Here is a 27,136-nt window from a genome sequence, read left to right as displayed (position 1 = left end):
GTGCATTTGGGAATAAGCGCATCTGTATGTTTGAGGGTGGATGTACTGTGTGAAAAGACACCACAGTTTGCACAAATGCACAGTGATGGATACACAATTAGTACTATACCATCTAAAAATGTGATTTAGAGTGATATTTCACTTAAATAATGAAAATAGTCAATAAAAAATATTTTAAACTAAATTATTTTATAAAATCAATTTGTGATTTAAAAAGAGGAGCTCCAGGTTTTGTGCTAGATTGTAAGACTGCACAATTCGCTCAAAAATGTTTCCGATTTAAATATGACTAGAATAATAATTATTATTATTATAGTTAAAATAATTTGTACTTTACAATTTGTGTATAATTGAATGTCTTAAGTACATCTTATTTACTTAAATCACAGCTTTTGCAATTTAATAATCACACTGAAACACATTGCGACTTCACTTTTATTATACTTTTATTATAAGTTTACTTTTATTACTTTATTACATAAGTTGTATGACAATGACTTTATCAGTCAGCATTTACATCAAATCTGACATGATGCATCTTCCATAGAAAAACTGTTTAGAATGACTAGGAATAGGAATAAAGGTTCCTTTTTGGGCTAACAGAGCCTTTAAATGGATTTAATATATCTCAACTGTCACATAATTAATTCACATTTACATTTTAAATGCAGCTTTCACACTTTGTTTCCAGTCTCCAGATTACATTAGTCAGCTCCTGCTCCGAAAGCTCTTTCCAGGAAAAACTTGGAGCTCTTGCTTTCACCCAGCCCTTATTAGACTAAGTGGGCAAGCTGTTGTGTTAAAGTGGAGGATTTTTAGAGGTTGTGCTCGTGAGTGGTTTTATGTCCCCGGTTCCTCTCGGCCAGATATTTGCATAGGGTGCGCTCTGATCCTTCCACTGAAAAGGACTGGCCCATGTCACAGCCGAAGAGCCAACCGGACGCACTAGCATCTGCATGTTTTTGTTGTGCGTGACCATTGCATTATACTCTGTTATTGATCAGGGCCATATGTGTGTCCTGCTATTGATCAAAGCCATGTGTGTGATGCCTCAGCTGATTTCTAAGGAATCTGGAATTTCATTCACCACCAGGACATGCCTCGTCGCACCTCAAAAGTCAAGAGGGCATCTCTTATTACCCGTAAAGATCCTTTATCAAAGAGAAAGATGCACAGTCGTTGCCTGAGGATAAAGCCACATTCATCTGAATCGGCACAGGTGATTGGATGACCTCATAAAGAGCTTTGTTTGGCGACATCTTAGTGCTTGTAGAACAGCTTTTTTCAACAACAGGGCCTTGACCTACAAGTTGAAGTTTCCCCATATTTCACTATTCCATTTTTTTTTTTTTTTTTGTAGAAGTAATGGATTGAGCTCAGTTTTTGAGTAATAAAGGATGGAATGAATTGCTGAAATGTATCCAGCGTCCCTATACAATGAGTCCCACCCCCTTCTCTTTCTTCCTGTCTGTAGCTGACCAGCTCTCCCTGTGGTAGGCATGAGGCCGGGCCAGATGGTGCTCACAGATGGTTATTGTGGTCTTAAAGTGGGATTACCTCCCTCTGCTCGCAGTCCGCTGCTCCTTAAGACAGCAGCCCGGGATTGAGCCACCCAATTATCACCTACACTACAACCCCTGCTGACCAGACCGGACCCCATTACAAAGTGCATTGCATTTAGCCTAGCAAGAGGCATGCGGCCAGGTTAACCAAATCTAATATAGATATAAGACAAGCTAAGTTTAGCAGTATAAATATAAGCTTAGCAGTGTGTTACACACACAACGATGGAGTAATAATGAAAGACTCTGAGTAGCTATGGAGTCATCGCCAAAGGCTGTGTCATGAATATTTCCACATTATCCGTGGTAAACCTTGTTAGCTCATAGTGTTAATCTATGGACTCTGTAGAGCCTATCTGTTTGGCTCAGAGTTTCTCTACTTCTGTAATTGGTTTAGCATGTCCTCCTCAGCTTTCTGATGTTTGCTCTGTGGCACTGGACCGTGACGGAGAGAATGGCCCAATCAAGACAAAACCCTCTTGGAAAGAAAAAGCTGTTTAAGACCTCAGTGACAGATTCAGTAAATGAGGGGAATGAATGATCTGCTGAATTACAGCTGTTGAGAGATCTGCTGTGCATTGGGTTTGATTTTGCTATTGCAAAAATATAAATGTATTTATAAATATTTTGTGTTTCAATTAAAACATAAACTCAACCTAATTGATCGTGTCCACGGATCTGTACGTAAATTCTGTAATGATTTTCCATCTGAAAAATTAATGCATCAATTGTGAGTTGTCATTGCGTCTCATTACACTAACTTTTTATTGAAAGTCAAACAATGCTTTCATCTGCCACAATAATGAAATAATAATGTCTCTGAATTATTCAATTCATTTGGGTGCTATATCTATTTATACTGGTACACTACTATTCAAAAATGTGTCATTCAGATAAATGCTGTTATTTTAAACATCATAGCTTTAGATTTATTTTTAGGGATCCTGAAAAAAGTATCACATTTTCCACAAAAATATTCTGTTTTCAACATTCACAATAATAAGAATTGAATAAGATTTCTTGAGCATTACATTTAGCATATAAGAAAGATTTCCGCAGGATCATGTGACACTGAAGACCAAAAATTGATGTTTGCCATCACAGAAATAAATTGCCAAATTTTTAAATTAACAAATTATAAATATTAATATTAAAATATATAAATTATTTTAAAAGATATTAAATCATAAAACTGTTGTTTCAAATTGAAATAATATTTTACAATGTTAATGTTTGTAATGAGTTTTTATGAAATAAATGCAGCCTTAGTGAGCATAAGAGACTAATTTCAGAAAACTTGCATCTTTTAGAGATTTTTGAATCGTGGTGTATAGTTGAACATAGTAAATAGACACATTTTATATTTACTTATTTCATATTTGATATATATATATATATATATGTGTGTGTGTGTGTGTGTGTGTGTGTGTGTGTGTGTGTGTGTGTGTGTGTGTGTGTGTGTGTGTGTTAAAACATTAAAAATAATAAAAATTATATGTATACAATAAGTTTTAAAATTAAATCTTGTTGTATTTTATAAATAGTTAAGGCTTGTTTTCAGTGATTACAAAATTCTGGGTGATTTCTTAATGGTTAAATTACTGGCGAAACATGACACCCAACAGGTGTGCAGTATATTATAATAATTGTATTGTTGACTATGATATTTCTTCATTATTCTGTGTGGATGAGGTCAAGCCGTTATGAAAAGAGTTCCACCACCCACTGAGTTCCTACCACAATCTCAGACAGACCTCTCTGTGTTAAAGCCCTCAAAGATGGTTCATTTTGGCCCTCTATTCAACTGCTCGCCTGCCTCTCACCTCACACACGCACACATATATATCTTCATATCTTACATTAATAATCAACACTTAGGGAAAACATCTCTGTGCTTTCCACTGTTCTCCCTCAGTGTAATAAAACTCAGCCAAAGCTGGAAGATCACAGCTTACACACACACACGCACACAAACTGTATGAGCTTGTAATGTCTGCAATGGCTGTATAGTGCAACAAAAACGTCAGTAGTGCTGAGTTTTAGGGTTTATGAGCTGTTATGATTAATGATGTGCTGACACTGGTAAATCCCTCGGCTGTTTGAGTGAGATAGCGTGCGCGTGTCCTTCAAAGTTTTGCTTATCTCTTTTACGACAGACATCACTTAACTTGTACCAGCCACAGGACAGTTGTGTGATTTGTTGATATAGATAAACTTGGCCGTCTTAAACAGATATTGTATGAAACATCATTAGAAATCTTGCACAAATTGTGCTGTTATTTGAGTAAGTGTAATACGGCAAGAGTGTTAGCTGTTCGGCTCAGTCTGATTACACGTGTACATGAACTTTGACCCTCATTAGGACACCAAAGACCACTGTACCAGTGTGGTCTGATATACACACATTTTATTTAACTATTTATACACATAACATAAATAATAACACAAAAAAGGGGTCCTTTTATGCTCTTTTACAAAGTCATGATTTTGTTTTGGGTGTGTACTAGATCAGGCTCTATTATTAGATTGTTTGGAAAAACACATTATTTTTCACATATTTTACATTATTACAATACCTCTCTCCCCAGTCTGGCATAAACAGCTCGAATAGTTCCTGTATGAAATGAAGGCACGCCTCTGGAATACGACATGTGCTGTGATTGGTTAGCTGGGCCAGTCTGTGCTGTGATTGGTTAGCTGGGCCAGAGTTTGTTTTGATTGACAGCCGTCGGCGCCTGGTTGGGAAATGACCTTCCTCTTACCAAAGCTGCCTGCTGCGAGCTTCAGTTTAAATATTGCATCAAAATCAAATCAATTTGAGCGCGAAAGTTTGTAACCACTCTAAGTTCTTCTGCCTTGGGAGAGCTAGCGTGTCTCTGACATAGAGATAGCACTCGCTGCCTTCTGTAGTGCAGCTCAAACAGGTCTCATCCCATTCGTCGATCTTTGTGATATCACAAATCCCGGAAAATATGTGTTGTAGTCCAAACAAGTCGTTTGATGTAGTTTTTGAAAATAGATTTCTTTTAAATAAAATATCTCGTTTTGAATTGGACTTTGAGCTTTGTAACTATGCAGATCTTTTTTATGCTCAAGCAGCAACATTACAGAATAACTAAAGTTGAAAAAGTTGAAAAGCATAATAGCACCCCTTTAATAGATATGCACACACCATGGCAAAGAATGATTATCATATTCATTTAGCATGACACTATAGTACTTTTACTTTTTTGTTATGCTTCTTTTTGGTTTAGAGAATGAATGTTTATGATTGTGTTTTATGCATAATCAGGGATATTAAGCCAGACAATATCCTGATGGACATGAACGGTCACATCCGGCTGGCTGACTTTGGCTCATGCCTCAAGCTCATGGAAGATGGGACAGTGAGTTTGATCTTAAATCCTGAATTGTCAAGCACATCATTTCTAGCTCAGTAAATCTTGTGTTATAATTTCCTGTTTTCTCTCAGGTCCAGTCCTCTGTGGCAGTTGGGACCCCGGACTACATCTCTCCAGAGATCTTGCAGGCTATGGAGGACGGGAAGGGGAAGTATGGGCCGGAGTGTGACTGGTGGTCTCTGGGTGTGTGCATGTATGAGATGCTGTATGGAGAGACGCCCTTTTATGCTGAATCCCTGGTGGAGACCTACGGAAAGATCATGAATCATAAGGTTAGTCTGCACTGTAGACCAACATGTGATTCTGTGCAGTAACTTGACAGTGTTGTTATTTTCCGGTGTGTATTTAAGGTGATATGTGTAATTTGTAGGTGTTAAAATACTGTACATTCTTAATTTAGAGACAATCAAGCCATCCATTGGGTATTTCCCCTGTAAAAACTATGATGCTAGTGATGCAGAAATTACACATTTCACCTTTAATTGTAGAGGTCCTCTTCTGAAATCTGTTTGCAGTAGAGTAGTTTAATTTCTAGGTAACCCGATCCTTTTTTAGTTCACCAGGGTATTTTGTTTGCGTCTCTTTCTTGGTATAAAACAAAAAAGTCATTAGTGGATCATAGAAGTTTTTTAATTGTAAAATTATTTTTGTCTTTTCTACACTATATTATACTGGATTAGTCATCTCAACCTAACAATGAGGTAAAAATTCACTTATTCATCAAGGTTCATTTAGTTATTTGTGGTAATTAACTAATGTAGAACAATGCAGATAGTCAGAGATATTTGAGAGCATCTCAATGAGTAGCACTGAGCATTAAGTATGTTTTAACTTATTCATTTTCAGGAGCGCTTCCAGTTCCCACTTCAGGTGACAGATGTGTCTGAGGAGGCTAAAGACCTCATCCGGCGGCTGATCTGCAGCAGAGAACACCGGTTAGGCCAGAATGGGATCGATGACTTCAAACAGCACCCCTTTTTCACAGGCATCGACTGGGACAACATCCGCACATGTGAAGCCCCCTACATCCCTGAAGTCAGCAGCCCCACTGACACTTCCAACTTTGACGTGGATGATGATTGCCTCAAAAACTGTGTATGTGTCTAATTTCTTTCAAATTTTATCCTGAACTGGATTATTTTGATGCATTGAGGCATTGTTTTTCTAAAATATATTAGGAGACGTTGCCCCCACCTACACACACAGCATTTTCTGGACACCACCTCCCTTTCGTAGGCTTCACCTACACAAGCAAATGGTGAGTCATACATTTATTGATCCTGCCTTTTTAAAATATGTAAAAATAGATATACATTTGACAGTTACATTGTTACATAAATGCACTTCTTTGGAACTTTTCATTCGCCAAAGAGTCCTTAAAAATGCATCACAGTTTCTCGAAAGATACTGAGCAGCACAACCTTTTTTTAACAGTATGTTAGAATTATTTCTGAAGAATTACTTGACTCATCACAGGAATAAATGATACTTAATATATTAAAATAGAGAACAACTTAATATATATATACTTTATATATTAAAACAGAACAATTATTTTCAGTTGTAATAATATTTCACAATATTACTGTTTTTTTTATTGTATTTTTAATCAAATACCTGTAGCTTTGTTGAGCATAAGAAACATTTAAAAAATGCTAAGAATCTTAGTGTAGGTTGTAGTGCATTTTAACAGTTTGATTTATTCTGCACATCACAAAATTGTAACTGCAGTTTGTTGTGTGCTGTGGTTCTATAGCACACTATCAGATCGAGGGTGTCTTCGGGAGTCCATTGGACCGCCACTGGTAGATGCTGAGCTTCAGCGAAGCCTGGAGGAGAGCCTGGCCTCAGAGGCCTATGAGAGGAGGATCCAACGACTAGAGCAGGAGAAGACCGAACTTACGCGTAAACTACAGGGTGAGCACTACCACATCCACACTAAATCATATTTGATCTTTCTGTCTCTCTGAAACATCCTTTTACCCTTAGAGTCCACGCAAACAGTGCAAGCACTGCAGTACGCTGATTCGGACGCCCCAGTGAATGCCAATAAAGAGGTAGAGATCCGGAGTTTAAAGAGTGAGATCGACACCCTGAAGAAACAGATAGCAGGTGAGAGCTCGGTATTGGGTTAGAACACGCTCAGTCCTGGTCTTGGGTCTTTATTATACTCTATTGGTTACCCTTTGAGTGTAGTGACATCTCTAGACAAAGATTTTATAAGCATTTGGTTACTCTAAAAGAGTAGTTACTTACTAGTTAATAATTACATCTTCAATGGTATAATTAGATTACTGCACAAATTACTCTCTCCAAAGAGTATTTAATTACGTTTTAATTTAATTTCTACATAAATTTGTCTGGTCACACTTTAGGTTAGGGTCAAATTCTCACTATTAACTATTAACTAACTATAGTTTTGCCTAATATACTCTTAATTGCTGCTTATTAATACATAGTAAAGTAGTTGTTGACAGTTAAGTTTAAGAATTGTGTAGGATTAAAGGGGTCATATGATGCGATTACATTTTTTCTTTCTCTTTGGAGTGTTACAAGCTCTTGGTGCATGAAGAAGATCTGTAAAGTTGCAAAGACTAAAGTCTTAAAACCAAAGAGATATTCTTGATCAAATTTAAGACTTTGTCACACCCCCTAAAACGGCTCATTCAAACACGCCCCCACATGTTTACGTCACTATATGGAAATATTTGCTTAATGCCGCACAAATGTTCACGCAAAGAAAGAAAGCGTGGTTTCAGTAACAGCAGTTAGTCTTGAAGCAGCCATGTCAGGGAGATGCTGTGTTTATCTAGGTGAAAGCAAAAGCACCTTATTCTTTCAAATGTAGATGCAATTGGGGAATAGTATTGCGTTTGTGAGAGGCGGGGCATGGAGGACTTACAATAATGTACAGTATTTAAAATTAATGTGTTTTGAACATTAAAGCATGTCAACATATTCTGTTACAACAAATACACAAAATAATGATCTTTAAAAAAGCTTTTTAAGTAATAATAAACAGCCAATATCCCAGTAATATTCATTTTAATAACCAACTAGTTAATAGTGAGAACTGGACAATAAAATGTTAAAAATATTCTTATCAACTCAAAGTATTTGAAGTGAGAAGGGTAGATAAAAAGCATGCATTTTAAGATTAGACTTTACATTTTGATATTAAATCCACTAGTGTATTATATTGTATATAAATGTTCCACAGTCTATATACAGTATTAAGTTCAATTACATAAGAAGTAACTGATTAAATTACAGAAAACATTAGAGTTATCCTTTACTTTTTAAAGGAAAAAGTAATTAAATTGCAGTAGCTAATTACTTAATAACTAGTTGCACCCAACACTGAGCCCGGCTTAATGTTTCATCACATCAGACTCTGGTCAACTGGAACAGCAGTTGGAGGAGGCCAGCACGGTTCGAAGAGACCTGGAAGACTCTTCTAAAGTCATCAGGAGCTTAGAGAAACAGCTGAAGAGTGTCACGCAAGAGAAGGATGATCTGCACAAGGTACCTATTCCGTTGTAATTTAAAAAATAGGCATAAAATCATACTGTACGCTTGTTTCTACACTATTTTTATTATTTCTACACTAGTCTAAGGGTGCTGAAGCTTTTCAGCTGGGTCAAGATGTTTGGAATATTAATAACTAGCTCAACCACGCCCCCATTAGATGATTCACAGTGGTTTACCAACTCTAATCATGTTGTCCTTTAATCCAAAAATTAGAATTCTAAATTACATTTTAAACTACCGGTAGTTAGTCTAGGATTGACTGGTTTTAGATGGTTTAAACCAGTCTAGCTGGTCCTCCAGCCTGGCCAAGATGATGTTCAGCTTGTTAATCTGCTAAAAAATGGCCATTAGAAGACAGCTTGGCTAGCCTGGGAGACCAGTTAACCTCTTAAAGGTGGTCTGTTAGATGTGTTCTTTGTCTTTCTTTCTTCAGTGTAATTGCCATAAAAGACCAACTAGTTCCGCTGTTTGAATCTGCTGAAGGCATAGTATAATGGACTAATCTTTAACCATACAGTTTAACAGATTACTCTTTAAATTAATGACTAGTAAATAGTTGATCATAGACAGTATGGCTGGACAGTAAGGCTGGAATACACTATATGACTTTTAAAATGTGAACAAAATTTAAAACGCTAGGGATCGACTTTGTAAATCTTTACTGAGATATATTTGGCCTCATGCATTAAACGACTGAAGAGCACACACTACCAGACTGAACATAACAAATGAATGCAGAATTGTATCACATTAGCAGGAAGACACATGATGAAGGAAAACAAAATATCAAACGTGTCTTCAGACTGGATGGAATAATAAAAAAAGTGAAAAAATCGAGAAAGATTTTCTATGAAATCTGTAAACTCAAAATCTGCAGATTGACTCTGACTTTCGGGTCCAGTCTAAAGATAAGGGGAAATATCTGGGTAATAGTTGTGTAGTTCATTCCAGCCTTAAGTTATGTTAACTTTGACTCTGTAATGAATATGTGAAGGAGCTGCTGGAGTATGCAGAGAAAGTGAAGGCTCAGAGGAAGGAGTTAAAGGAGGCTCACAGTCAAAAGAAGATGGCCATAGAGGAGTTCTCTGAGCTGAACGAGCAGCTGAGCGATCTGCGCTCACAAAAGCAGCGGTTGAGCCGACAGTTCAGAGACAAAGAGGAGGAGATGGAAGGAATTTCACAGAAACTAGAGGCTCTGCGGCTAGAGATTCGCACGGCTGAGAGAATGCGCAAAGAGGTATATACTTACTGAAACTTACTGCTGTTTGACCTCTTTATATAAGCCAAGTTAACATGTTTGTCATTTTGATGCCGTGCCCCAGCAGTCATCAGCGGTATCATATTTGTGGATTTGTTGGCTGCGTATTTGATGTTTGTGGTGTTTTCCTCTCAGTCGGAGGCCCAGGCCGAGGAGCAAGCAGCAGAAGCTCAGAAAGAGAGGAAGCTACGAGAGAGAACCGAACAGTACAGCAGACAGTTGGAGGAGGAACTGGATGGGATGAAGGTGAAAATGCAGGAGTACATTAATATAAATTAATTGCCTGATTAACATGAATGACCGACAGCAGGAATATTAGACTACTGTCCCTTTAAGAGCTGCCCATATCTGATATACTGTTACATGTTTTCCTTCTTAGCTGTTTGGTTTCACCTAAGACCAAAAAGACTGTTTGTGAGGATACTTGCAAAAATGGCCATATTTAACTGTTCAATAATCATAAAACGGCAAAAATAACTCTCATAAATTCAGTACTCCCGTACTCTCTGAGCACCGTCTTCATGTGCATGCACCTGTTGATTGTGTTTAAACTGTTTGAAATCAAATTATTATTCAACAAAATCAAAATGAAACCACAGTGTTTAAAAAACACATGCAAACGATGAGTTTTCATGACCATGCATGTAGCACAGCAATGTCACGTGAGCATGTAACTGTGATAGAGATGATCCAAAATCTCTGCTGGTGTACTGTATATATAAAACTTTTTTTAGATCTTTGCTCCCATTTTCCTCCCTTTGTCTCATTCTGCTTTCTTTTTCTCCATGCTTACTTGTGTCTCGATCCTCCCACAGCAGTTGAAACAAGCTGGGCCGCCTCACGCAGCGGCAGGCTCAGACCAACAGCAGGAGCTGATGCGCATACGGGCAGAGCTGGAGAAGAAGAACGTGCAGTATGAGGAGGAGTTGTGTCGCAGAGAAACACTCCACAGCAGCGAGCTGAAGGGCCTGAAGAAGGAGCTACACGATGCTGAGGGTCAACACCTAACACTCCAGAAAGAGATTCTCATGCTCAAAGACAAACTGGCGAAAACCCGCAGAGAAAGGTACATGTGCGACTATATGTGACCAGGTTTATATGCAGTTTCTTTACATTGTCAGTAAAAGCATCATGTAATCTTACAGCTGCTGGCACATTCAGCCTTTGCACATAGGCAGATACTTACAGCTTTTTTTGTCTGCCGCCCACTTAGACAAAAAAGAGCCAATCAGATGCACCAGATTGTTTTTATATGACATTTTGAGGCATAAATCTGAAACTGAATATATTGAATATAAGAACCATGGTTTGTGAATGGCCCATGGTCATAATGAGACCACCAGCTTGCTGGACCATCACCTGTAGATCTGTTTCTTTACATTGAATTTCCATAGTAGCTGATTGTAGCTGTACTGTTAACGTCATCATGTTCATTGTTGTGTTTGTAACAGCGTAACTGAGCCAGAGGAGTTTAAAATGGAGCACAAGCAGAAGTGCGAGAGGGAGAGAGCCCATCTGAGCAACGAAAACAAGAAGCTTGCAAGTGAAGTGGAGAAAGTGAGATCTCTATCGCTCTCACAAACACATGTACCTACGCTCATGATATTCATTAGTCTGTGTCTTTTTCATCACAAAACGTATACATCAAACCCCTGAAATTCCCCCTTCTCCTCTGGCACTCTTTCCCCAAATCTGCTAACATTCCTAGAGAGAGATCGTAACCACACACACTTACACAAAATTGCGTCTTGGCTCAGCCACTGTTTACTTTGGACTGCGGGTTAAAATGGGAATCAGCCAGTCAAATAATTCTGCAGGTTTGGACATATCAGATATTAAAGGGCTCCTTGTTTTTGGTGGCATGGATATTAAACATTATTCATTTCGTAAAAATACCTGGAAACCCAAAACACAAAGGCAGTTTAAAACAATAGCGCAGCGGGCCAGAGCTGTCATGTCAAATGCCAGATTGGATGAGGTTTAGAAATATAAGCAAGAATGATGGCATTTGGAAGGAATTAAACCAGGATGTGAAATGCCTGAATAAATTCACATTCCTATCAAAGAGCACTGCAGAGGTTTTGCATGGACTCGCCATAACATATTATGTTTGCTTCCTGTATTTCGTATAATGTTCACTTTCCTACTGAACAAAGAACCAATTCCTATTAGATTGAACGCAAAACAAAAATTTTTGAAGAATGTTGGTAACCAGACAGTTGATACTAGCCATTGACAGTATTCCATGCTACTGACATACAAAGTCAGTGCTTGCTTGGTTACCAACTAAATATGAGTGTTTATTTAAATTTCTTAATTGTAACATTTCAAATTAAATTTTAGATTTTAGTTTAAGTTCTAGTAATTAAGTTCTAGTAAGTTTATGTGCTTTTTAAAAATTATTCTATACTTTATTATTATTATTATTTATATATTGAATATTTATTTTTAGCTTGATTTTTATGTTTTTGTTATATTTATTCATTTTATTGCTTGTCAAGGTTAGCAGTCATGAATGTTTTTAAAAAGTATATTTTTAATAAAATACAATTATGCAGTAATATGATAAATATATAATATTATTATTTATAATATAACATTTTTATGTTATCAGAGTGTTTGTTGTTTTAGATTTGCAACCACCTTAACAACTGCAATGCCTGTCATATCCACCCAATGACTATCCATCTGCTTCCTCACATCTTTCAGTTGTTAACTCTTTGTGGTCTCTTTCTCTTTTTAGCTGAGCTCTATGTATGAGCAGCTCAGCAGTAGTCACAGGCAGCTGGAGGAGGAGATGAGAGAGTTGGCTGATAAGAAAGAGAGTGTTGCCCATTGGGAAGCCCAGATCACTGAGATCATCCAGTGGTGAGTGGAGCCCCCTACCTGCAGCCACGTGATATCACATGATAATGATGACCTTTACCCATGTTTGCATGGTTTTGCGGATCCAGATCATTTGACCATTCATCACTTGAATACAGTAGCATGTACACATTTTGTTGTTTATGTAATGTCAAGGTAAAGCTGAACAAATCTAATCTATACAGGGTGAGCGATGAGAAAGATGCACGTGGCTACCTCCAAGCTCTAGCCACAAAAATGACAGAGGAGCTTGAAGGGCTCAGGAGCACCAGCTTGGGAGCCAGAGGAACGGTGAGGCATGCACACAGCAGATAAAGATGAAACCCATATTCTCATTTTCCTGCATATCTGATGTGGTGGGCTTCTTTCTCGCTTCGTTAGGACATGCCGTGGAAGATGAGGCGCTTTGCAAAGCTGGACATGTCTGCACGTCTGGAGCTGCAGTCTGCGCTGGATGCCGAGATCAGAGCCAAACAGTCCATCCAGGACGAGCTTAACAAAGTCAAAGCATCCAGCATTGCCACAGAATGGTAGGACCACACATATCAGCATAGTTCTGCTCAACTCTGCTGAAACTAGAGATCTGGTTTGCAGATTTCATTTAAAGTCTGATCACTTTTTTTTTTCAGCTCAATCAACATTCATTTTACTCTTTATGTGCATAGTTCTGAAATTAACTTTAGTAGAGCTTTAGCTAAATTTAGCTTATTTTGTTCACTCTCTTTTCGAACGAGGTGAATTTAAATAGAGTGACATAGTTTTTTGTCTGTTATTTTTATCTTACAGCAAATTGCAAGATTCCGAAAGTAGAAACCAGGAGCTGCTTGCAGAAATTGAGAGGCTGAGGAAGGAGACAGAGGAGCTGAGACTGAGAAGAGGTGGCGATCAGCATTATTTTATTGTTATTTCTATATTTTGTGATATTTATTTCATATATTAAATATTAAATAGGTTTTTTATCTAGTTTTAATAATTTTACATTTTTATTTTTTATTTATTCCTATATAGCTTTTTTATTTCCATTTAATTTGAGTAATTTTAGTACTTAAACTGATTTAAGTAAATTGCCAAGGCAACATTTTATTAACAAAAACAATAACATCACTGGTGGCAATCAAATATTTAACCTGCTCAGCATTGCTTTTCGTGATGTGACATAAAAAGAGAATTTCTGGCTTTGTTACAGTCTTATTTGATGAGATTTAAAATAAAATGTGTTCTGATAAGATTCATATCATATTTAGGAGTGAAGCATCAGGATTCCCAGAATTCTTTCTTGGCATTTCTCAATGCGCCCACTTCTGCTCTGGATCAGTTTGATGTAAGTTTGAGATCCCAGGTGTTGTTCATGAGAATATCTGCATAGAGCTTCACTTTGGTTTCCAAATAAATTTTTCTCATCATTCTTATTTAAAACTTTTTATTTTACATGCTTTCTGTATTCTTCTGTCACATCCTGATCTGTTTTATTATTTTCAGTTTTTTCTCCTGTCATAATGTGTATGGTGTTTGTTTTCTTTTTTTCATTCTGTTGTCCATCAGGACTCATTTTCCTCCTCTTCGTCGTCTTTAGTTGAATTTTGGGAAGATGTAAGTTCTTCTACAGCCATGTTATAGTGGAATGTCTTTTTGCATCATTCATTTTACACATTTAAAAGCAGACAAGTAAAGGCCCTACTCCAGTTACGAAAACTCCCACAGTAATAATACCAGAATACCAAAGGAAACTCAACTCGCAATTTATTCTAATACAGTTTAGCATTAGCATGTTGTTAAGCTAATAGTACAACATTCAAATAAGTATAAAAGTACACAGCACAGACAAATAAAGGGTAACAAAGGACATTTTTCACTCAACTAATACTTTTTATTCATACTTTCTGTACTGAATTCAGAATTGAATTGATTTTATGTTCTACCGACGATATAGTTCGTGTTTATGCTGTACTTATCTGATCCTACATCCACTCCAGTGTCTTGTGGTAGTGACTCCTTGGAGTTCTTTGATGTGAAGTGATTGCTTTGTGCGTGTAAACTATCCCCAGAAATCCAACCACAGATTAGACGTGTTTTTACATGCCCTCATTCCCTTCTCCTCCGTTCTCCAACCTGCCTTCCCAGGCCATGATCATATCCACTTGTTCATGAAGTTTGACTCTCCTCTCATCTTTGTTTCTCTCTCCATATAAAGCGATCACCCTCTTTTGGTCCTGGAAGCAAAACCAGACGTGTAAGACCCGTTTTTTGTCCTGTGTCACAGCAAAATCCCTCCTCTGTCATATTATTTCCTGAGGTTGGGATGGCCTGTTTTGCCAACTGCATGGGTGGCAGCTCTGATTGTGGTGATATCTGTATTGCATGAGATCTTTAATGCTTAAATGCATCTGAAATGTGTTTGGGAACCTTTCTTTCATCTGTTAAAAAACATAATATGAACCATATATGTGATTGAAGTGTTATATATTAAGATACTTCAGAGAATCTGGGTTATTGAGTGGGTTAGTTCATTAAACCTGGTGGTTTATTTTCCATTACATGTGCTTTTATGGTACATTTTAAAAGCCAATTTAAATGGAAACATATAGAATTCATTTACTTGGCTTAATATTTGGATCTAATTTTAACTTTTGCACATGTATAGCGATTAAAAAGAAAAATAAGTTGTATAAAAGTTGATTGCTTAAAATGTTACACATCATTTACTGACCGTTTTGTTGATCCAAGCCTTGTAGTGTTTTTCTCCATGGTGCACAGAATAGTCTTCTTTTTCTTTAAAAAATGTTGTTGAAAAGTTAAACAGAAAACATTTGCAGTGAGCAAATGATGAATGAATGTTCACGTTTCTGTAAACCTTTACAGATCACTTTAATGTAAGACCCTCATAAATTGTGGATATGCTTCCCTTTATTGTTCTCCATGTAGTTCCTTGGGTTTGCGGTGTTTTGTCTCCCCATGCTGTTTCTGTCTTTCATTCTGTCTTGCATGTGTAGTTGGTGTGTGGTCTCTGTGCAGTGGGTGTAATGTGTCTTCACTCATTGGCTTGGTGCCTGGGTGCACATGCTTTGTTCTGCTTATAGTGTGTAATTCCAGTAAAAATATTATTGTCACGATAAGCTTTATTTACCGCTGCAAATGTGTTTCACTCTGCATGGTGGCATATTCTTCTGGTATCACTTGTGCCGCATGACACATTTTGCATAATTAACATCTTTTTGTATTTTAGCTGGACTCTGCAGATTTCACTCCCTCCAACACTCCGTCACGAGATGAAGACTCAAGATCTCGCCGTATATCACGCTCACGCTCCCCATCCACCGCCAGTGACATGGAGCCTATTGAGGTATCATTTAGACTCTTAAAGGAATAGTCCACCTAAAAATGAAAATACTGCCACTATTCAATTGACCTCATGTTATTCCAGACTCATATGCTGTGTTTCACTTCTTCTGTGAAGCACAAAAGCAGATGCAAGTGCCACTCTTTTCCATACAATTAAAGGGATCCAGTCTGGATCCAGCATTTAAGATGAATGTTTTTGTGTTTCACAGAAAAAAGAAAAGAATTTTCATTTTGAGACAATTATTCTTTTAACTCTTACCATCACTTCTGTTTATATAATTAAATGTACTCATGTATTGGTGTCCTCCTCCTAGTTGATCGACCACACGTCACGCAGTCTTCAGACTCCAACAGGAAGATCAGGCTATGGGAGCTTGGGACACTCATCACCCAAGGTAACTGTTTACATTATAACAGGAGAAATGTGTCAATGGATATGGTCGTGGTTAATTACATTGCTGATGTTCTCTGCTCCACAGCCCAAGGCGCACCAGTTTATTGTGAAGACCTTCACCGTTCCCACCAAATGTGCCCAGTGTACCTCTCTTATGGTGGGCCTTATCCGTCAGGGCTGCACCTGTGAAGGTGAGACAACAGAAAAGAAAGGAGTCTGGGTGTTTAATTAAAGGATTAGAAACAACAGTAAAAATTATCTTTTTTTTTTTTTGTTTTCGAGATGTTAAAACCCCTATGACTTTATTTCTTCTGAGGAACACACAAAGGAGAACCAAAAATAAATCTTTAATATTTCCCGTACTGTGTTCCACGGATGAAATAAAGTCATGCGGGTTTGGAAACAAAAATAAGGGTGAACCTTTTAGGTTTATTGAGTGTTCTCCAATCTAAGGATGCATTATTGGCAGAATGCTCACTTGACTTTTTAAGACAAGTCATGTCACTCGACGGCCATCTTTGAATCTCCTCTCGGCATCCAAGTGCAGCTTCTATCTCTTTGAATGGGGAAACATCAAATTCTCCAAAACTGTTCACTAAGTTTAGGATTAAATTTCTTATTTCTCAGGCTAGATCAGCCTGTGCGCACGTGCAGTCTTAAGAGCACGTCTCAGAGCTCTGAATGTTTCTGTAGCAGCCGGGACTTTTAACTGCAGCTGCAGTGATGCGCTGACTTTACCGATTAGTGATTGGCTCTTTCATTCAGAAGGCGGGGCTTCCTGTGATTGAGCGTTGCATTGGTCCCCATCCAAAACTATTTGAGTGTCATGTCTTGGGTATTCTATAGTCTTTGGTAATGCTCACTGCCATTGTCCTCCATGTCTCCTTACAGTCTGCAACTTCTCCTGTCACGTCACCTGTGCTGATAAAGCTCCCTCTGTGTGTCCCGTCACACCAGACCAAACCAAGGGCAAGCTGGGAATTGACACTCAGAGGGGCATTGGGACTGCATATGAGGGCCATCTTAGGGTAGGATCTATAGACCACATGATGTTTTTTTGGCTGACTAATGGAGTAATGGAGCTTTGACTGTCTTTTCCAGATACCGAAGCCCACAGGAGTGAAAAAGGGTTGGCAGAGGGTCTGGGCAGTGGTATGTGACTTCAAACTTTTCCTGTATGAGCTTGGAGAAGGGAAAGGCGCCCAGCCTGGTGTTATAGTTAACCAGGTCATTGACATGAGGTGAGGGAGATCTTCATTCAAATATGATGCTCAAATATTTAAGTCAAATATTTAACGTATTGTACTTTTACACACTTTTATCCTGAGCAGGGATGAAGAGTTTTCTGCCAGCTCTGTTCTGGAGTCTGATGTCATCCATGCTAACAAGAAGGATATCCCCTGTATTTTTAGGGTAAGCGCAAACAGGCAGTTTGTAATTTCTCACTGTAGAATCTCTTTTTCTGACATCTGTCAGTTTTCTATGATAATTAAATTTTTTATCATATCGAAGTTGTTTTTCTAAGTATTTTTGTGGAAATCATTATAATAATACTTAATTATTATTATCATTATTATTATGGTTTTTAAATCTGACCCCAAATTTTGAAAGGTATTTTTTGTTGAACTTGGAATTTGTTTCGCAAATACTGTAAACGGGGGAGACTGATATGAATAACAATATTGTAAAAAGTGCTTATGAAAGTATTTATTTAGATTATTTTGCAGTAAAATTATGATATATATTGTTGTTATGGCCATAGAAATGCAAAATGCAATAACAACACATTTTGTCTAAATTTAGTTATTAACCAAAATCGGATCTCTAAAACTTTGATCTGTTCTGTTACAAACTATTACTATTATTGGCCATTTGTCTTAGTTCTAGTGTTGATGTAATAATTGCATTGTGCCTTTGTAGAATAGGAATGGGAATTCATTTTTTGTCCTAAATTCTTCACTTTCCTCTTTCATTAAGCATATTTTCTCACAATGGTTTCTTCAAAATATCACAGATCAAATAATAGCGATCAGGCGATTATGTAATAATCATGACTGAACTAACTATAGCCTTAGGCAGTCATTAGTGTTTTCATTTCAAGACAGTTTTGAATTGCTTCTCATACATTGTTCTCCATTCATTTCCCATAGGTAACAGCATCTCAGCTGTCCGCCTCCTCCAGTCAGAAGACATGCATCCTGATCCTTGCCGACAATGAGCAAGAGAGGACCAAGTGGGTGTGCGCTCTGAATGAACTGCACCGCATCCTGAGGAAAAACAAGCTGAAAGAGCGCTTCGTGTATGTGCCTAAAGAAGCGTATGACAGCACCCTTCCTCTCATCAAAACCACCCAGACTGCTGCTATTATCGGTACAGAGACACGCAAAACTCATCTTGTCATATCCACACTATGCCAGACAGGTGTTTAATGTTTGATTGTCACAATTTCTGTTTAGACCACGAACGGGTTGCTTTGGGGAATGAGGAAGGCCTGTTTGTAATCCACGTCACCAAAGACGGTAAAACTTCCTTCATTAATCCTCCTATTTCTTCATTGCCCAGTAAACTGAGGGTTTGCAGCTTAATGGTCTAAAATTTAGACTGGTCACTTAAAGTTTGTTGGTTTAAACCTCGGAAAGTTTGATGACAGGTCTCTTCAGGGTAGTTAAATTTCTGTAATTCCTAAATGTTAAAAACATTGACATGCTCTCCATCATCTTGACAGAAGAAATGAGTCTACTGCATTGGAATGCCAGGCGCTTACTTAATTTTAGGGCGAATGAAAACAACGACAGATAAAAATAGAGCATGATGGAAAATGTAGAACCGAGTCTGTCAGAGTGACAGATAATGTTTAAGTGTAAATTACCTTTCTTTGCATGAAATCAGATTTAAAAAAATAGTTTTCCTGTTTATCAGAGCAGACATCTGATTACAAATCTATTAAAGGTTGTAAACTCTCACAATTTTAAACCGTGCACTACCATTGCTGAACCACAAGTCCCTTTATTTATTTATTTATTTACCTTTATTTAATCAGGAAGTCTCATTGAGATTAAAATCTATTTTACAAGAGACCTGGCCAAGGTAGCAGTCATACAATAAGACAACATTTTAAAATACAAAAAATACACATTAAAACAATATTTAAACATAATATCCTCTCATTAAAAACAATCACAAGCCTCAATTACCAAGCTCTTAATGATGCCTTTAAATTCATCAATAGACACAAATTTATCAAGTTTTAAATCTTTTTGCAATAAGAAAATGCTGTTTTCCCCAGCTCTGTACAAATTCAAGGTACGTTAAAAAGCAAACACTCGGATGAGCCTAGCTGGTAACTGCCAGAGCTAAGACAAATAAGGGTACAGAGATAAGATGGAAGTTTACCTAACATTGCTTTATAGACAACCTTTAAAACTGAAATAACTGATGCAAGACCAACATTCATTGAACATTTTTGTTCTTTCTGCTAGAAATTGTTCGCGTGGGTGACATTAAGAAAGTGCATCACGTAGAACTGATGCCCACAGAGCACATAATGGCCGTCATCTCGGGCAGGAACCGACAAGTGTGTCTGGTCCCCATGGCGGGGCTAGATGGGAGGGAGATTGACAAGAATAAGGTGGCGGATACTAAAAACTGTCAGGCACTGGTGTCTGGTGTGGTGCGCAATAGCACCTGCTTCTGCCTCGCCATTAAACGACAGATCTCCTGCTATGAAGTAAACAAGAGCAAGTCTCGCTACTGCCATCTTGTGGACATACAAGTACAGTATTCAAAACCATTCTCATTTTTCAAATCAAGAATATGCAGCCTGATTGTAAATCCTGTTCATAGATCACAAAAATAATCTTGTGTGCTAGCATACACAGGAATAAAACAACAATTTCTATATTTCAGGCTCCGGGAGTTGTCCAATGGATGGCGCTCTTCGGCCAGCAATTATGTGTAGGCTACCAAGCAGGCTTCATGCGCTACAGTTTGCATGGAGATGCCATTCCGGTCAGCTTACTTCACCCAGACGACCCCACGTTGGCGTTTATTAGGGCAGACAACTTGGATGCCCTTTGCGCAGTGGAAATCTCCAATAAAGAACTGTTGCTCTGCTTCAGCAAAATTGCAGTGTATGTGGACACACACGGCAGACGCTCGCGCCAGCAGGAGCTGATGTGGCCCGCGACACCCACCGCCTGCTGTGAGTAGAGACAACCTATTTACACTTAAGGGTTAAAGACAAGGGTCGGGGTGTGGCTGTGAAAAGTTTTTGTTAGATTGACCTTGTGGATGATTTACATCTGGCAGGCTACAACGCCCCCTACCTGTCAGTCTACAGTGAGAATGCAGTGGATGTGTTTGATGTGAACACTACGGAATGGATTCAGACCATTCCTCTCAAGAAGGTTCGCTTAGTTTAATTTCAGTCTTTAAACAATGTCATTATAATAAATAATTAACTCTTGCACACCTGTTTAATAAAAATAAGAACGGTTTCTTGAGCACTAAATTAACAACGGAATGACTGAAAGCTTTTTATTTACTGCAACAAATAAATGAGTCATCTTATAAATGGATAAATCAACTTTGACTGGCTCTGTGCAGGTCCGGCCGTTAAACATGGATGGCTCTTTGAATCTCCTGGGCCTAGAGACGGTCAGACTCATCTACTTCAGAAACAAGACTGCAGGTAACGGCACTGTCTCTAATTCAGAGAAATGCAACAAGTATAGCTCATGTTGGGTGTAGATGTTTGAACCTTTTTGTTTAGTAGTGCTGTTTGATGTAATGAATAATTCAGATTTGAATAATATGTCTGATAGTGCATCGTGTGTGTGTGTTTAGAGGGGGACGAACTGGTGGTGCCTGAGGTGTGTGATAACAGCAGGAAGCAGATGGTACGCAGCATGAGCAACAAGAGACGCTTCTCATTCCGTATTCCTGAGGAGGAGAGACTGCAGCAGAGGAGGTGAATGTCACACAAACACACACACACGCATATTATTTCTTAATAGATTTGTAGTATGCTTTTTTATTTAATTCTGGCTTCAGTTATGTTAATTTTTTGGTTATTTCAAAATATCATTATAGTCATTATAGGGCTACTATGTTTACTCACTTGTGTATGTGTGTGATTGCAGAGACATGTTGAAAGATCCAGAGAAAAGGAACAAGTTGATCTCAAATCCTATGAATTTTAACCATGTGGCTCATATGGGTCCTGGAGATGGGATGCAGATCCTCAGAGATCTACCAATGGTGAGAGCCTCATCTTTAAAGGAATATTCTAGGTTCAGTATTTTAAGCTCAATCGACAGCAATCGTGACAAAATGTGGATTATCACAAACATTTATTTTAATAGTATAGCCACAGATAGACAAACATGTGTTTAACACGATTTTAGTATGCAAAAAAAAAAAAAAAAACAGATTTCTGCTAAAAATTCCTTTAAAAATGTTCCCCCTTCACTTATATTGTATGTACCCTACTGTTACTGTAATGTGTGTTTTTATCTTTTTTTTTTTTTTTTAAGAAGCTTAGAACTCTATTTCTGTTCCGCTGTATTTTTGGTCAAATAAATGCAGTCTTGTCAAGCTTAAGTGACTTATTTCAGAAACATAAGCAAATCTTATTGACCCCAAACTTCTGAATGGAAGCATATGTCATCAAACAGCCCTCTGGTCTCTACATTCATGGGTGTGTCAAAGGTTTATGCATCCTGTATTGATATATATATGTTGATAGCAACATGTCATCTTAAAGAGCTCAGTATTGAATCCCATAGTTTGTCATGTTTGTCCCACTCATTGCATGCCTGAGCTTGTGTGTGTGTTTGTGTGGTGTTTCTCTGTATAACCTGTAGAATGTGCGTGCTCAGGACAATCGAGCTGGGTTCAGCGGTTCCGTCAGCATCCCCTCAATCACCAAAAACCGAGCCGAACCTGGGCGATCCATGAGCGCAAGCAGTGGCCTAGGAATGCGTAAGTACACATGTCTGCTCTTAAACGTATCATATTCCAAGCGTTTCATTCCCAACCGATTTCTTTCCTCTTCTCTCCTTTAGGGAACTCATCTCAGAATGGCAGCGCTCTGAGGAGAGAGCTATCAAGCAGCAGCTACAGCTCTAAACGCCAGACCATGACGTCACCCTCCGAGAGCTCGCTGTCGTCGGGTGGCGGGATGGATGTGGGCGAAGCGCCGCTCTCTCAGTTTGATAGAGAGGTGAGTCGTGATGTAGGAGGAATCGGGACAGTGGGATCTTCATTACCTCATCACATCCAAGCCAAATTTGCACTATACAGGGACGTCACGGCACATGACCAGCAAGCCATGGTATCCATGAAGATGGAATTTGAGCCTAATGTTGTCCTGTGAATCTGAATTATTGTTGGAAATTGGATAGGAAAAAAAATATTCTTATCAATGTTACTCAAAAAAATATATAGATTTTATTCACCCTTGTGTATGATATTTCTGCACACCTCCTAATTTAGAAAAAACAGCTTGCCCCATCCCTTCCCATCAGATCTGGAATGGTGGAAAACTTATAATGTAATAATTTACCCCAAAGTACTTGAATGCAAGTGATCCTTAGTGCTTTGTTCCCCCACCTGCTTACGCCACTTTATGCCTGCCGCCCCATTCCACTACATCCAACAGAATCCTTAGCAGTCCACCCACCCTGCGCCCTTGTGTCACCCGTCATCTCCCCATACCACTGCGCTTTGTGCCTCCCGGCCGCCCCATTCTCCTCTATCAAGTTTGGAAAAGCCATTCTGGCACTCAGTCTGCCCTTTCCTTCTCAGTGGCAGGCGGTATCGCCCTCGGAGAAGACCCCTGATCTGAAAAGGGCTTTAAGGACCCTGCTTAGTAAAATGAAGGTAAACGTCACACGTTTGCAGTGAAACATACACACGCATCCACACACACACCTGATGTCATCCGCACACTCAGGCAGCCCTGCAGAGTGCTTCTCAAGTATCCACTCAAGGCCCATTTTTGAAGCTCACAAACTTCTCCTTCACTGCCCACGAGCGATTGTGATGAAGCAGAGAGCTTCATTTGGGAATGGCAAGCTTCCATTCGCATGTTTCGCCTTCATGCTGCCCCTGCTGGCCACCCCCTGTGTCCACTAGAGAAAACAAGGGTCTTCGTGTGAAGAAAAATACTCTGTGCAAGTACACAAATGCTTGGTTTGATCTGAAGGGGGTGCTAGAGTTACTGTAACAAGTAATGTGTCAAATGTGTGGGGGTTTTTCAGGTGAATATTGATAGACATATCAACTTGTAAAAGAAGCCTACACTGAAGTGCTATGCACATGTATATTCGTTCTCCTACGAGCTTGTTTAGCTTGAAGCGTTTGCGTTCATTTACTTGCAAAGAGTGCGATTGAAGCCTTCGAGTGTAGAATCAGCTTTGCTTTGAAGCGTCGATAGCTGCGAACCACTGGCTACCAGTATGTTTTTGAAGATGAGCACTTGTCTTTATGTGTTGTACTTTCATGTAACTTATTTTATTTACTTTGTAGAGCTTTGTTTTTTTTTAAAAAAGCAGCTCCATTAAAGGACCTCAACCATTGTTTTGGATTGTAGACATGGCAGAGCCTAATCAGGGAGACAAGTCCGATATTAACAAATGTAAACATTCAAAAAAGCTAAATTGGAGTAGTTTAGCATATAGCATACGTGCAGTTTTGAAGTTTCTATATTTCCTGTGAGTTAAATGGATAGCCACCCAAAAGGGAATATTCTGTCATCATTTCTCACCCTTGTGTCATTCCAGACTTGTAGGACTATTTTTTTGCAGATCAGAAAAAAGGTTTTGAAGAGTGTTTCAGCTGTGTTTGTCCATGCATTACATTTTGACTGAAAAAAATAAATAATAATAATTTCTCAAAATACCTTCTTTAGAAATACAGTTAGTCTTACAGGTTTGGAATGACATGAAGGTGAGTGAAAGGTGACAGAATTGTAATACTTGGGTGAACTATCCTGATTAATATTCTCTTGAGATTGACATGTGAAAAAGCGACTTCTCTGAACCAAGTAAGCCATGTTTACAAGCCAGCTGTTAGGAAGCTGCTAAAATTTAGATCCCAGTTAATTGGGTTTTAGTTGCATCCTTTTTTTGCACAGTATTTGGACTCATTGCATGTGTACACTATCGTTGAAAAGTTTGGGGTCAGTCTTTTTGTTTTTTTGACAGCAAGGATGAATTCATTTGATTTAAAAAAAATAAAAACAGAAAGGACTTTTACATTGTTACAAAAAATCCTGTTTCTCTGAACTTTCTACACATCAAAGAATTCTGATTTCTACGAAAATTATTAAGCAGCACAACTGTTTTCCAAATTGCTAAAAAATAAGAAATGTTTACTGAGCACAAAATCAGAATATTAGAATGATATCTGAAGGATCATGCGGGTAATTCTGCTGAAAATTCAGGACTAAATTATGTTTAAACTACATTCAAACAGAAAAAAATTGTAATTGTTATCATATTTTAGAATATTACAAATTTAGCTGTATTTTCACCTTTGCACCCCAAACATGTGAATGATAGTGTATTAAAGGCTTCATATGTCCATCGTCACTGTCTTTGACAGAAAACTTTAGGGCTAGATGATTATAGTAGCTACTTTCTGTACATAGCATCTCTGTTCTTACAATATTTCTTGGGTTTTGTTTTTCAGGACTCTGATTCGCCCCGTCACTCCACTGCCTCCAACAGCTCCACCTTCAGCAGCCCGCCAAGCCCCGCCTCCCCGCACAAGACAAAGTCCCTCTCACTGGAGAGCACAGACCGCACGGCGTGGGACACATGATGGACTCAACAGTGAACCAATCACAACAAACTCTTGAGTCAGACCCTCCCGGGCACTACAGGCCCCTCCCACTTAATTTGCATAAAGGATCACCACTGGGGAACATCCAAAGGAGAACCCACACCAACACCAGAGTTTGTATGTTTTGAGCGACCAAGACAGGAGGAATAAGTGGACGTTAATTCTGGATGTTAAGGTGACTGGTGTTTGTACATAGACCGGGTTAGGGGTGAACTTTTATTTATTTCTCATTCAGCCATTTCAAGGTGGAAAACTGTCACGTCCCTCGCTCTGTCCGTACGGGAATGATGATTACATTCTAGAATCCCACTAAAAAAACGCAATGATGTAGATTTTTGATTTTGCTTTAAAAGTGACGTGTGCAGTGATTCGTTTGTTACTTCAGCTAAATGGATGAGAGACCGCAGATCTCAGGCGACCTCATCTATCGCTTCCTGTCCTAGGTTTGTAGGAATTTCTAGAAGCTTTCTGACACGACGACATCTCGGAATCTGTTACCGTCGTCATTATCGCCAGTCTCCACATAATCCCAACCTTCCCGTGAGCCAACATGACCTGTGAAAACCCTTCACAGTAATGTACATAGGTTAAAAGTATAGTATAATATATAATAAGGAAATATTGAAGAGTAGGAAAAATATCTCATTGCTTTTATTTTTTCAAAATTATTTTAATATACTTGCGCCAAGACCATCTTAAAAAGCTTTAGTTCCGCCATTTCTTTTGGACTTTGATTTTTGGTTTATGAGATGATACTGCCTTGTGTATTTTAATTCTTTGTCATCATCTTTTTTTGTTTTTAAGTAACAGGAATTTGAGGATTTTTGTGGGACACAGACCAAGCTGTGCTTTAACTATAAAATCTGCATCATGTTTGGTCTCAAGTTTCCAGAGATTACGTGCATTGACCGAAACTGTACAAATATAAGCAAGGCTGCATACAGATATCATATTTCTGCAAGTCCAAATTGTGGAACTGGTCCGGCATGTAATCTGAGATTTGCAGACGGACAAAAGACATTTAGTTTTGTTCCTGGATGATTTCATCTAACACTCAACGCTCTTTGCTTCACCCACATAGTTTAGCTCTTTCTACCTTGGAAAAATGTATTTTCAGAAAACTTTTTCATGGATAATTCAGTCATTTTATCCCGTTAAGTGTTAAAATATTCACCACTGCTATTAAATGTAAGGTTAAACTTTACCATTAAAATCTATTACAAGAATCTGCTTCCACGATGCCAGGATGTATTTGTCATTAAGTAGTTGTCAGATTGCGTTTCTTGTGGTTCCAGGGCATTTTTTCCATTGGAGGAAAAAGAAACTTCTCAGAAGTCACACGTCTAATAAGCGACACAGGCTTCACTTTGTTCCTTATTCAGTTTGCAGTTGATTGAATCATGAGTTGCACAAGAGAGTGAGTCTCCAGCCTCATGCAGGCTTCACCACTTGATTTCTGCACCAGATTCAGTTCCGTCCATGAAGTGGGAAACTCAGTTAATTTGATTCATTTGTTCAAAGGTTTGCAAGAAAATTAAATCATTCCATCAGAACATTTTGGTGGAAACCTATGTCTTTAAATGTCTTTGCATTTCAGCAACCTCTTAGACATTATATTTATCTGTGCTCATTCTCATCTCACGTCATTCTTTTTTCAGGATAATGCTTTGTAATCATTTGTACAGTTTTGCATGTCATAATTGATAATTCCTTATGTTTCATGGTTGTATTTTGTTTCTCACTCACTTGACAAAGGTGGATATCACTTCAAACGAGGAGGAATCGTTTTGCACAGATGTAAGGTCAATCAAAGACTGGATAAACTGGCCACTATGCATATATGGAGACATTACTATATTAACCTGATGCTGATGTAATTCAATAAACGGAGGGAAATGACACACACGGATATGAATGTTTTGAGAGTGATATTTTATTT

The 27,136-nt window shown here is 38.3% G+C and overlaps 1 protein-coding gene across 8 annotated transcripts in view; it reads left to right on the top strand.

Moving 5' to 3' along the window:
* LOC127984200 (serine/threonine-protein kinase MRCK alpha) overlaps positions 1-27,106 on the top strand; it is a 53,897-nt gene extending 26,791 nt beyond the window's left edge. The window contains exons 6-41 of one of the 8 annotated variants that reach the window (XM_052586725.1): positions 4,855-4,948; positions 5,035-5,235; positions 5,810-6,058; positions 6,142-6,221; positions 6,720-6,880; positions 6,953-7,075; positions 8,355-8,488; positions 9,489-9,731; positions 9,888-9,998; positions 10,571-10,818; positions 11,204-11,309; positions 12,496-12,620; positions 12,803-12,908; positions 12,999-13,147; positions 13,404-13,495; positions 13,862-13,938; positions 14,160-14,207; positions 14,809-14,847; positions 15,841-15,957; positions 16,271-16,351; positions 16,436-16,541; positions 17,242-17,378; positions 17,452-17,591; positions 17,682-17,763; positions 18,501-18,720; positions 18,807-18,869; positions 19,830-20,122; positions 20,257-20,551; positions 20,659-20,756; positions 20,956-21,040; positions 21,196-21,319; positions 21,492-21,609; positions 22,215-22,332; positions 22,416-22,573; positions 23,158-23,232; positions 25,045-27,106. In XM_052586725.1, the coding sequence (XP_052442685.1) occupies positions 4,855-4,948; positions 5,035-5,235; positions 5,810-6,058; positions 6,142-6,221; positions 6,720-6,880; positions 6,953-7,075; positions 8,355-8,488; positions 9,489-9,731; positions 9,888-9,998; positions 10,571-10,818; positions 11,204-11,309; positions 12,496-12,620; positions 12,803-12,908; positions 12,999-13,147; positions 13,404-13,495; positions 13,862-13,938; positions 14,160-14,207; positions 14,809-14,847; positions 15,841-15,957; positions 16,271-16,351; positions 16,436-16,541; positions 17,242-17,378; positions 17,452-17,591; positions 17,682-17,763; positions 18,501-18,720; positions 18,807-18,869; positions 19,830-20,122; positions 20,257-20,551; positions 20,659-20,756; positions 20,956-21,040; positions 21,196-21,319; positions 21,492-21,609; positions 22,215-22,332; positions 22,416-22,573; positions 23,158-23,232; positions 25,045-25,176 (4,828 nt within the window). In that variant the 3' untranslated portion in view covers positions 25,177-27,106. Of the gene's footprint in view, positions 1-4,854; positions 4,949-5,034; positions 5,236-5,809; positions 6,059-6,141; positions 6,222-6,719; positions 6,881-6,952; positions 7,076-8,354; positions 8,489-9,488; positions 9,732-9,887; positions 9,999-10,567; positions 10,819-11,203; positions 11,310-12,495; positions 12,621-12,802; positions 12,909-12,998; positions 13,148-13,403; positions 13,496-13,861; positions 13,939-14,159; positions 14,208-14,808; positions 14,848-15,840; positions 15,958-16,270; positions 16,352-16,435; positions 16,542-17,241; positions 17,379-17,451; positions 17,592-17,681; positions 17,764-18,500; positions 18,721-18,806; positions 18,870-19,829; positions 20,123-20,256; positions 20,552-20,658; positions 20,757-20,955; positions 21,041-21,195; positions 21,320-21,491; positions 21,610-22,214; positions 22,333-22,415; positions 22,574-23,157; positions 23,233-25,044 lie in introns of all 8 variants that reach the window. The other 7 variants (XM_052586724.1, XM_052586727.1, XM_052586731.1 and 4 more) reach the window with 7 other exon arrangements.
* The last annotated feature ends 30 nt before the right edge of the window (positions 27,107-27,136 follow it).

The sequence above is a fragment of the Carassius gibelio genome, chromosome B20 (assembly GCF_023724105.1).
Source record: "Carassius gibelio isolate Cgi1373 ecotype wild population from Czech Republic chromosome B20, carGib1.2-hapl.c, whole genome shotgun sequence".
In the NCBI taxonomy this organism is placed as follows: domain Eukaryota; kingdom Metazoa; phylum Chordata; class Actinopteri; order Cypriniformes; family Cyprinidae; genus Carassius; species Carassius gibelio.
Note: the sequence above shows the minus strand (reverse complement) of the source record. Positions and strands in the feature narration are given on the sequence as shown.